General features: G+C 33.5%; 1 protein-coding gene across 1 annotated transcript; it reads left to right on the forward strand.

The window, feature by feature from the left end:
• The first annotated feature begins 4,572 nt into the window (after positions 1-4,572).
• Positions 4,573-8,402, forward strand: LOC133184443 (carbonic anhydrase-like). Its single transcript, XM_061319526.1, has 7 exons — positions 4,573-4,708; positions 5,723-5,935; positions 6,315-6,469; positions 6,575-6,667; positions 6,850-6,919; positions 7,028-7,185; positions 7,370-8,402. Exons 1-7 carry the CDS (start codon positions 4,642-4,644, stop codon positions 7,571-7,573), a joined length of 960 nt encoding a protein of 319 aa, XP_061175510.1. The 5' UTR covers positions 4,573-4,641; the 3' UTR covers positions 7,574-8,402.
• Positions 8,403-12,556: the final 4,154 nt, after the last annotated feature.

Below are 12,556 nucleotides of genomic sequence, written 5' to 3' on the forward strand. Positions count from 1 at the left end.
ATACCCGTTTTAATACCATTTCCCCGCCTATCGCCATCCGCCAACGTATTATGGGTGCAAATTTGTCTATTACCGTTGCCCCCCCCACCCCCCACCCCCCGATATTTTTCCTGAAAATTGGATTGGTATAGGTCTTTGTTATATTATAACATTAAATGACAAACGTTTACATCAGAAATCAGAATATATATTTACATCCATCTGAAAAAATATTCAAATGTTGAAAACTGATTTACATTAATCACTGAGTGTGTCATTCTAATCCTTAAATTGTCGGTTGTCTACGGTAGTTGATATTTGGAATCTTTTGTTATTGTTTGATAATAATGATAATAAAAACAACCAAAATTCGATAAATAATTTCAAAATTAAACGTGTATCAAAATATAATAATGAGCGCCTATATCTTGTGCTTTCAAGTGCCCATTAGCATTCCCCCGTTTAAATGGGCTTGGTGTAAAATATGGAGGATGGCGTCAGCAAAAATGGAAAGTCACAGAGTGCAAGGGGTGGAGTCTCTCTTGTCAATTTCACCACCTTTGCCTATTTTATCTTTCATTCAGTTTAAGACCTTTAAACCTAATTAAATCTGTCAATACTTCATGTGTTACTGTGGGATAGCAGCGTGGGACATAAATCTTACCGAAGTTTATATGTTTCCGTTGCACACAGCATCTGTTATTTAACAAAATATAAATCAAAAGCACAAGATGTATGCCTCCTTCTGTTTTTTGATACCTAAAGGTCCTTTTTGGGCTGAATCCCATTTTGTTATTTCTCAATCGTTTCTCGTTCTTAGAGAAAAGAAAATGACAACAAAACGCACTAAAGGATAATTTTGATGCTGTTTTTGTTTCATTCAGTCTCCTTTATCTTCAGACTTTAAATCAAAAACAAAGCTGTTTCCCTGCTGAAATGTGAAGGTCATTAATTGTTTCACTGTTTCCTGTTTCTCGTTAACATACTTCATAAGATATTGTCAAATGGTCTACAAAAAATTGAGTTTCGGGATAAATTAGATCCATTCAGTCAACTTCAGAGGAATTATCTTTTAATTGTTTGGATAATGTGACACTCTAATAAGTTCCCGCGGAAAATTAGAAATTGAGATAACAGTTCTAATTAGCAAGTACTTAGATTGCAACAAGATTCTCCACCTCTTACATCATGACTCAAAAGGCTCCACCCCTTGCACTTATTTTCTGACACTCCGTTATTGAGCCTCAATCCTCCACATTTTACACCAAGTCAAAATGTTAACCCCGTTGTAACGCCAACATTCGGCAAACCTCGGCTGATTCCGTCACCTTCTTCAAGTTAGATGAGGTAAGAATCGGCCGAGGTGTGCCGAATGATAACGCCAAAATTGCCGAGGTACAAAATGTTGGCGGTAAAACAGGAGAACACTTTATATTCTATCATTTTTTTCCATTGAACGAGTTATTAATTATAATATTAATTGAATTTGACGACAACAACAAACAACACATAATCAAACACGTTTGGTATTTTACACTTTGACTTTTACTGTTTACTGACAATCTTAGGACTTGAATTTTGAAAATGATATAACATGTGTAAGATAAGCTCAGTTTTTGTCTAATTCAATTGATTCGATTACAGTAACTTGTATGAGCACTGTTATTGTTCATATAACATTTTCAACGGTGCAGCATTATCATTTACAATTTCCATCAAACAAAAGTTGAAAACTTTGCAGGATCCAAGGTCGGAGTACGAGTATATACTTTGTCTAAATTAGACACTGACATACCACACTAAGATACATGTTAAAAGAATACGAGAGAAAATAAAAGAAAATATGAAGATGTTACTATTTTTTATTCGACGATGGGACATGTACCCTGACAAATATAAATGCCCCAATTAAATATTTTCATGTAAAAACTCGACATCGGTAACTTTCGCAGCCTGCAGATTGTTTTTTTCTGCTGTCGTTTTTTTAAACAGATTTTATTTCAAATAAAAATCTGCAATGTTATTATACTTGTAGGTCGTTGATATGATACACTCTGGAAGAAAGGACGCAGGACAAAGACTTTTCATGTAAGCGGAGCTGAGGGGGGTTCTCACGCTATGTTGAAGAATGCAGCATATCAGTTTCCTCTGAATAGTATTACAAGTTTAACAACTAATATTTAAATTGTTAAACATAAGTTATCTAGCACAATCTCCTCGAATGATCTATCACAATCTCGACGAATGACACAGCCCATGAGTCCTTCAGCAAATAATTCTGTAAGGTGATATGATTCGATATCTAGGTCGTTTATAAATGACTAACTACGTAAAGCGCTATATTATCTAGTCCAGTGGTTCTTTACATGTCTTTCTCTCTGTGTCATATATATATATATATATATAGAGAGAGAGAGAGAGAGAGAGAGAGAAATTCACAATACAAGGATATAATTTAATTTTGTTTGTATTCTAGCCTCTGATTGGTTAATATCCAAAAAGGAACACAAATTATTTCTGTATAACCTGGTTTGGTATGGGGACACACCCCCCTGACAACCAGCTGAATCATCTGTATGCATACAATCCTCTCATTTCCAGTCCTCGGGATTCATGGAAAATTCCAGATTTAATAAATATACCTTTAACTTCAAACAATAATTCGATCTTACCACATGTAAACAAGCTGCTAGGCCTATGTATCAGTTTTTTACCTCCCCTCGCTTCCCATCACTTCCGTTACTTCCGTTACTACGGTTGTATTATTGAGCGGCAAATTTGAAGTAATAAAAAGCAACGAAATTTTACACCCATATTTATTTAATGATTTTAAAATTAAATTATAAGGAATGACTCTAATTCTTGGCCAAATTATTCGAGTATAACCTGGTTTGGGTCAGTTTACGCTGTTTTATAATCCGCTTCGCGGATTATAAAGCGTAAACTGACCCAAACCAGGTTATACTCGAATAATTTGGCCAAGAATTAGAGTCATTCCTAAAATAAACTACTGACGCAACCCTTAGTTGAAATCTCGACCCGCGGAACCTGTATCCTGCATTCCAGACCGCTCGACCAACTAGAAAAGCAATAAAACTTGCATTCGATGGCGATGAAATTCATGCAGCACCGCCGTGCACAACACAATTATAAATATATATATATATATATATATATATATATATATATATATATATATATATATATATATATATATATATATATATATATATATATATATATATATATATATATATATATATATATATATATATATATATATATATATATATATATATATATATATATATATATATATATATATATATATATATATATATATATATATATATATATATATATATATATATATAAAACCAGATATATTCAGCGGGCTAAATCTGTTATAAATAAAATCTCTAACTATATATATATTGTATAGCAAAAATAATAATAAAGGGTAAAAATAAAAATAAAATAACGTCTTATTGTACTATTCAAAGTAAGTTTTTAAAGTTCCAAGCGCGAGGATTTTGTCTGTTTGAATGTTCGATAAAAAATTATAAGTGAAAGGTTAAGATATATTGTGTAAAAATTAGATTGAACTTTAAATCCAATGTGTGAAACTTTTGGGGGCTAAACAAAAATAGTAAAATTGAACAGAAATAATTCTGGGAGAAGGTAAATATTAATTAATTATTGATGTAGGTAGGAAATTATATCCCAAATTTACTGTTTGAAAATAAGGAAGAAGGTTATTATAATTTTTTTTTTTTGTATAATTTTAAACAGTTAAGCGACACCGTGACGCACAAACGGAAATTTTTTTTGCAAAAAAAAAACGTGCAAATTTTATTAAATTCCTGAGAGTACTGGGTTTCAAAAAAAAACACAAGTCCCGAAACCTCAAAGATCCACTTTTTATTTTTGTCTGGCCCAAAACGAAAATATTTCTCCACCTCCTCCTCAATGTACGCGTGCGCATAAAAGAAGAAAAAGTCTCCATGGTCTCAAGTCCCGAGAAATGAATGTCGGTAGACCAAACATTTCAATACAATCTTCAAAAAAGAATAATATGTTGACGGTGCGACCGTTAGGGCGAGCGCAGATACCTGTTCGGTTTCAATTTAGATCCATCTCTTCAAACCGCACGTGACATTTGGTACGTCTAGACGCTGACATCACATGACGTCATATGTACGTTTACATTATGAGCCTAAACAGAGATAATTTTATTTTTTTAAAAGTTTAATTGAGATATTTAGCTGCAATTCGCAAACTTTTTAAGAATTGTGGGTCCAGTGCTTACTGCGGAAAATTCGTTTGGATCAATGTGCGAAGTCCGCATTTTCTTTTCGCCCAGGCGAGAAGAGCGAAGACCTCGCAGTGACGAGCGGCGCATGGAATATGTAGTAACACAAGGATAAATTGAAAGAAGTGTAAAATTATTGGACAAATTGGGTTGGAAATTAAAATTGAGACAACAATGGGCCTTCGTAGGTTTCTTCAGGTTCCCAAAGACCCCCTGAGTTTGCACATTGAAAACCACTAAGCGTTTCGTCTTTCTTGTTCATCCGATTAGGGTTAATACACACCAAGGTTATATTTTATAAATACCCTTTTAAACTTTGTTTTTAATGGTTATTGAAATTGCTGGAAAAAATGGCGAAAATGTCCATAATTTGTTTTGTTGCTATATTATTAGGAAATGTGCCTATCAGTAATGGAGGTAAGAGGTTTTTTTTAATTAATAATAGAAGAAAAAACATAGGTTATATCCATTAATTCTACAGTTTATAAGTGAAAGAGGCAACCTATAGTAAGATTTAATTTTTTGATTAATTTACTCCACTTCTGACAATTTTAAAAACAGTAATTTTACAAAATGCCAATTATATTATTAACCAGTCAGGGAACCCAGAACGCATTTTGACATCCATAACATTTACAATGTATTTCACTGTTGAAATAGAAATTTTGAGAAATGAAAGTACAAATCATATATTTGTTATCACTTGAAAGTCAAAAATTGCTAGGTACGTGTTTGAGGCCTTGGATTGATTGCATTTGAAGTGTTTGGCATAGCCGATAAATATGCAATTTATTTTAACAATGTTTGCATAGACAGCATAAAAATAGCATTTTGCTTAAATCTACTCTTATATAATTTTACAGTTTCTAAAAATCTTTGCAGATCAGACAGATTCGGCTTTAATACTAACCATAAACGTTTTCTGGTCCAAAAACTTTACAAGGGTATTAAGTTTCTTTTGTTTATATATGTAATTTACTTGGCATTAATGGTTATACATGTATTTTTCTATCGGGTCCATGTGAACAAACTTTTGGATACTCTCTCTCTCTCTCTCTCTATCACACACACACACAAACACACATAAAGATGTACAGTGCAGGCACTTAGCATCTTTTTTGGGGGGTTGGGGGTTGGGGGGGTACACAAAAAAAGGAAATCAAAATTCAAAATTTCCAAACTCGGAAAACCTTTTTCGTGGGGTTGGGGCGGGGATGGAGGAGGGGGATATGTTCCAACTTTTTCCGACAGCAAAATTTTCTGATAATATTACCGTAGGGGGTATTTACCACACTGCAACAAAATGTGGGGGTCTGTCGGAGTTTTCATGCCAAATTAACAGCAAAACATTACTCTTGGGAAAAAGTGAGGGGTAGACTTCCTCCCCATCCCGATACTACATGCACGCACTAATAGAAAATTATTATTCAGCAAGCAATACTTGGTCATACGAAGAGGGATCAGACGGCCCATCCTCTTGGAAATCTAATTATCCCATCTGCGATGATCGGGCCCAGTCTCCCATTGATCTCCCTCCCATCGCCAGCATGACGTATGATAGCCAACTGATGCCATTCCGCCTTCACGATTTCGATAAACCAGGCTCCATGTACAACCTGTCAATGAAAAACAACGGACATACTGGTAAGTTCAACTCCTGTAAAGCTAAATGGATTTTACTTTATTTATGAAATTTAGGGTACAGGCATGTTTTAATTGATCATTTAAGACTGTACGAACCTGGGGCTTAACCCCCCCCCCCTTCGATTATTGTGACAATATAATGTAGTTTCTTTAGTTGAATTAATCATAGATACAATATATTGCATAGATATAGAAAACAAAGTTGAGCCCCGTTAAAGAAAACTTTTGATGACCCATCCCCCCAATTGGGGGTCAAGGAGTTTCTATTCGATTGTGTCCCTCCCAAGGATTTTTTTTTCTACAGACCTTCATTAGTGTAATTTAAGGAAGTTTGATTGTTGAGGTGATTTGTACTTTCTCTTTTTCCTGTCTTGAAAAGTGAAAGTGGATGTGGAAGATAATGCCTCTGTGATGATTTCTGGTGGAGGATTGGTTCACTCCACGTATAAAGTGGCACAGTTCCACTTCCACTGGGGTAGTAACAACACTAAAGGCTCGGAGCATACATACAACGGGATTTCTTATCCAATGGAGGTACATTTAGAACTGTGATGTGCATTATGAATTTTTATGTCACTAAGTAACCTAGAACCAGAGCAGCACTTTTATAAAATATGAAACAAACGTTTCTATTTTTAGCTTCACATTGTGACGTACGACAGTCGTTATAATAACATAAATGAAGCCGCTGACAAGCACACAGGACTGGCCGTCCTTGGTTTCTTCTTCGAAGTAAATAACTTAGAAACTTTGTTACATGTCAAGAAAACTTATGCAATTTATTTTGTACCTTTGTACTATTACTGCATATTATTTATATATCTGTTTGCGTATTACCTGAAAAATTAGCGGATGTTTTATCTAACTGCAACTATTAATGGTTGGTCATTGATGACATTGATTTTTTTTTATAGATAAATGACGATACCAACTGTAACTATTCTCCGTTAGTGGATGCCATGACGAATGTGGAAGTTAACAATGGTATGTTTTACCTTCATGATAGTGTATTCATAGATTTAAACATATTTATAAAACAAAAATTATTTATTTCTATTTACTTCCCTTAAATTAATTGTAACATATATGCAGGGAACAGTTTCAAATTTCCTGGTTTTAAGCTGCGGCATCTGATGCCAATGATGTTCGGACAATACTTCCGGTACGAAGGCAGTTTAACCACGCCCCCTTGCTATCAATCAGTACAGTGGACTGTATTTTGGAAAAAGATCCCCATCTCTTCTGCTCAGGTAATCAAATGAATGAAATTAAGTAGATTTTTCCAATCACTGAAAGTCGGCACAAAGAACTACATGTAGAAACATAGCTAATATCATGATGAAATGAGAAATTAGCATGATAGATAACAAATATCTGTCTGTAAAGAAGCTATTCATAAGTACACTTTATTTTTTGTTATACGTTACATTGCAGATGGAGAAGTTCAGAAAGTTATATACAGATTCCAGCAAAGCTCACTCTTTGTCCAATAACTACAGACCTATACAGGCTCTGAATGGCCGAACAATTAGGACAAACATGAAACTTCCGGAGACTACTTCCGGTTCATCAAATGTGTTCAACAACATTTTGTCATTCATTCTTGTATCAATATTAGTGTTCAAGTATTTGTTTTAACTTTATTGTTGATATGTGAGAAATGTTTTCAAAGTTCTTATAACAGTGTTCGTGTTCGGCTGCAATATATAGGTCACTTAAAGACATCATTTACGAAAAATAATCACTTAACATCTTGTAAAGTTTTCGAGTAAGTTTAGGACAAGAATGAGGTCTTAACTTCTAGATCGCATTCACTGATGATAAAATCAAACTAGGGCAAATTCAGTTTTTATTAACATAATTATAATAAAGAGGAGTTTAATAATCATTATGATGCCCTAGATACATATATTATCAATTTAACGAGGAGTGTTACTATAGGCTAGATTACATTAACGCAAGTGTTCTTTAACACGCCAGTAATGTATACAAATTGATTCAATTCAAAAAATACAAAACTAATAAAAGAATAATATTTTTTTAAGATCATTGAAATGGATGCCTGTGATATTTGACTAAATTTTGACAAGAATAGTGTTTATGACAAAGATGCTAAGTTGCGGGCAGCTAAGGTATTTTATCTTATATTTTATCAGTTTATAGAGTTTTCTATCTTTAGGATGATTTTAGAAGATTATTTTTGAGTCAGTTCTCCCCAAGATACGCCTAATATGTATATCAGCAATTGTAAACATAGCTGTACTGTTTTTTTTTTTTTAAAGTAAATTATAAAATTCAATACTGTAATTCAGGAAATGTGTGATGAAACACTATTATTTATAATGATATATGAATTTTGCAAACTTATTTTTTATTTTGTTTTTTTATATTATTGACTTAAGATATAGAGGGTACATTGCATAATAATATGCTCCTTCTACATTTATTTGATAAAAAGCATACATTTTCAGTGTTTTGTTGTTGTTGTTTTTTGTTTTTTTTTTTTTGTAAAATATCTTTGTATTATGAGTTGCCTAAAGTAACAACGTGATTTCCAGAATATCCGCCCCAATTAGGTTTTTAATGGTTTTATTCCATAAAATGAAAAAAATGCAATTTGGTTCTCAGCTCCAACGTACCAGTCAGTCACCAACCTGTTAAAAAGGAAGGGAATACACTTCACTTACAATATTCATTAATAGAAACAGAACTCAGTCTTTATAAATAATGTAAAATTACTGTACATTCATCCTATTTGTAATTTTAGCATGGCTTCGCTAATTGTTATACTACAACAATTAACGATTCATTGATACTCCTCCTTTTCCCCCAACTTTCAGCGAAATTCGAAAAATAATCGAGATAAATTTTAATGCCATGTGCTAATTTCGTGTTCAGTCTATGTGCAATTTTGTAACTTGCGTGAATAGAAATAAACCAACCTTGAAGGACAAAAGGTTGTCTGCATACAATACATGTAATGATCCTGCAGTGGTTTATTTATCTGCGAAGGAATGTTTCCTTTGTGTCCTTTGTGTTTCGAGACAGTAAATGCAATTATGGGTCAGTTTAAACTTTAAAGGGACCTAGACATAGATTTGAAGTTAATATTTTCTCAAATTTTCAGTATAATATAATGACATATGTTGCAATAGCATTTCACACGGAAATATAATAAAAGCGTGTTCAGAAACTTGTTTTATATGGAAAGTATTGAAACTGCCGATTTCGGGACGCGTTTATAATTGACACATCCTTGCACTTTCACAAAGTAAACTTTATCCTTAATACTTAAGAAAAGTAGAAATTTTGTTGCGTATTAATGAAAAATATTAAAACTATAATCCAGAAAATTCAGAGTAGAAATATGAGAAAGCAAAATCAACTCACCGGTAATTGTCAGTCCATGCTGCAGAGTTTAACAATTTGAACACACCCGCTGAAACGTAAACATTAACAAATTGAGCTCGTGCCCTGTTTACGAAAACAGATATTTGACGTGATGTTCAGAAGACTGTTGTTGTCATTGATTTCTAAGAATATTCATGTAAGTTCAATTTAAAATGTAAACAATGCAACTGTATCCAGGCCCCTTAAAGTACCTTAATGAGTCCCTTCATCTGTATGTCAATTTGTCCCACTTAGTTTTTTTCTAAACACTTGCCGATATTGAGCTCATTTTTGGAAACTATGTGAGTGTACCTTAAAAAGTTACAGATCAAGTTTGGATATCGTTCTAATTCTATGATTTTTGACTGAATTAGGGCCTTTTCTAATTTTTAAGAGGAGCCAGTCTTCCCACTTGCTTTCCGCACTTTTTTCTCAAAGACTTGCAGATATTGAGCTGATTTTTGGTATGTGAGTGTACCTTAATGAGTTATAGATCAAGTTTGCATTTTGTTCCACGTACTTCAGTAATTTTTACGGAATTATCGCCTTTCTAATTTTTAAAGTGAACCAGAATACACTTGCTGGTACAATCGCTTCTCTTGGGCCTTTCGCAAGCTCGGAAAAACACATCACCGGATGTCAAAATTTTATACAAAATGGAGTCGTTTCCTATTCATCAGAGTATTGGATAGACAAAAATTGATTGTCCCTTTTCGTGGTATATTCTAGATAATATCTTAACATTCAATAAAGTTAAGCCCCAGACTCTGCCGATAAGAGGTCTCCCTACATTTATTTCAATGTTTATGAAAAAGAGGGGGGGGGGGGTCAAGGACTCTCACATAGTGTGATTGCTGTAGCGGACTAATATTGCTTATGCAACACTCTCAGAATGCTTGTTTTATCGATATTTAATTGCAGTCACTGATCATACGGTATTTATCAATGCGCTACTGATGGTTTATTTCAAAGTTTAACTGTATATAGTAAGAAAATATTCATATTCAAGATGCAGTTTTTAATATTGGAACATGGAGAGTTAATTAATACCGTCTAAGATTGTATACTGATTTTGAAAATACATGCATGGTTGCATCTCAAAAAATGTCTGCTGTAAAACCTTGAGCAGTCTTATAAAGCAAAATTTATTTTTGTTTCTTTTTTCTTTTACTTGTAAGTTTCCCAAACTAACGCTTTATATAACTAGGCCTTGCATCTCATACCAGTAACAATTCTTTGCTGCTTGAATATCATCTTATTGTTTAGAATAGAGGTCACCGCAGTTATCCAAAAAATGACATCTGCTTACAATACAGATCTAACAACTGTATATTCGATAACACAGGTCTAACAAATGCAGTATAGCATAACAAAGGGCTTTACAATTACAGGTAACGCAATACAAAAAAAAAATTAGGCCACAAGAACCTCTAAAGGAATTCTCTTAAAGGACATCACATCCCGCTTTACGGACACATAAAATCACTAACTGTTTCTCTCAAACTTCAGAAGGGGCTGTCAGAAATTGCATCAATAAAGGGATAATAACTAATAGTTGTGCGTGTGATATTCAGGTTCAGTTTGCTTTCTAAGTAGTAAATGTATTAAGTCGCAGCCAGGCGATACGTGTAAATTGCTTATTCACCAAGACATTATCGCCGGCGACAGATACGCCTTTCCACACATTGCAATGCATCCTTGCGCCCCTTCAGATTAAAATATTTGGATTTCCTTTTTTATAACAAAATAACCAAATTTCTTGATTCGTTTTTTTTTTTAAACTACCAATTTAACACAGAAAACGAATTTAAGTAGTGGCACCGAACTTATGTAATGTACGTTACGTACGTTAACGTGCATGTATCAGAATTACTGTAAAAATGCGTTTCAGGCACGTAGCATCTGGGAGGGGGGGCTGCCCCGCCCCCTCCCCTACTCTTTCCAAATATAACTTTGTACTATTTTTTTCATTCATATGATTTATTTGTGCTTTCACATATAAATATATCAATTAACAGTCAGTACATGAATTCGTTTCTACTTCCCTATACAAAATGAAAGGAAGTAAATAGAATATATGTATCAACGAATATTCGAGTACTCGACTATCGTTCGATCATACCGACTATCGACTAAATATTTTTTAGTCGGTTATTCGTTAAAAATTTGCTACTTAATAGTTATCTTAAATTTAAGGTTAAAAAATTGGATCTGCTCAGTTCATTTATTAACGTATCAGTGTTCGGTGTTCTCGTGAGTAAAACTCAGGGAAAGGCTTAACCGGTGTTCGTTAATTGTTCAAAGGAATTTACCCCCCTTTTGCCTATGTACCTCATGTTACAATGTTGTTATGGTGCTGGGGGTCAGATTGTGCAATATTTTGCCTAAGATACTCTATATTTGAGTCCCCCTTTCTGACCCCCTTTTTGTTAACTGTGTTTTACTTCTTTTCGTCATTTACTCAATAAATGACGTATTTCACTTCTACATGATATTATTTGTTTTGCCTGCTTTTAACAAAAAACAAGCTCAGTCGTTTAGCAGGAGAACTAAGGAACAGAAAAGGATTTTTTTGTTCCGCAAACATGCATTGACATACTTTAAAAGATCCAAATTGTAAAGTTTCAACCTGCAATTCCTTAAGATCTCGTATAATGCAACTATCAATCAATAAATAATAATTAAACAACTGATAAATACGTATTTGTGAATTGGGGGACAGTTATGAGCATAATTTAAGGGTGTTTCTTTCTGATATTAATATCAATCATAACCCTCTGTATATAGATAAAATGTGCAGTAAATATTATATTTGAAATCCAATATATTGGATACATATATATTTATTACTACGTAGTACTAAATGTTAACGATTCAATAATTCGTTGTATAATGGTTAATGATTGTAGAATGGTAATAGCCTATAGATTAAATATCATATATAGTAAGTGCAGGAGAATGAGTGCGGGTAACATTACTATTGAAAATGTTCATTGAAAGGCCGGTCGTACCTTCTTTTTGTTGGAGTATAGTCAAATAAGGGTAATGTAGTTGTGTATGAAAAAAATTTGGAACTGTACTGTTGGAACCTAACACCCCACCCCACGAAATAGGATTTACATGTTTGGACAATAGTCCTTTTTTCTTGTCCAGTTTTTTCAGGCAAGTTGATTTTTTTTCTGTTTGCCCCCCCCCCCCTTCAAAAACGATGTTACGTCCCTGTATTTTAAT

The sequence above is a fragment of the Saccostrea echinata genome, unplaced genomic scaffold, assembly GCF_033153115.1.
Source record: "Saccostrea echinata isolate AGI-Se365-2 ecotype Australia unplaced genomic scaffold, CSIRO_AGI_Sech_v1 ptg000010l, whole genome shotgun sequence".
NCBI lineage: Eukaryota > Metazoa > Mollusca > Bivalvia > Ostreida > Ostreidae > Saccostrea > Saccostrea echinata.

Bases quoted from the DNA above. Each gene is read 5' to 3' on its own strand.
- LOC133184443 (XM_061319526.1), top strand. From the start codon at position 4,642: ATGGCGAAAATGTCCATAATTTGTTTTGTTGCTATATTATTAGGAAAT. The intron at 6,470-6,574 runs GTACATTTAGAA...TTCTATTTTTAG, and splicing joins GGATTTCTTATCCAATGGAG to CTTCACATTGTGACGTACGA. The intron at 6,920-7,027 runs GTATGTTTTACC...ACATATATGCAG, and splicing joins GAATGTGGAAGTTAACAATG to GGAACAGTTTCAAATTTCCT.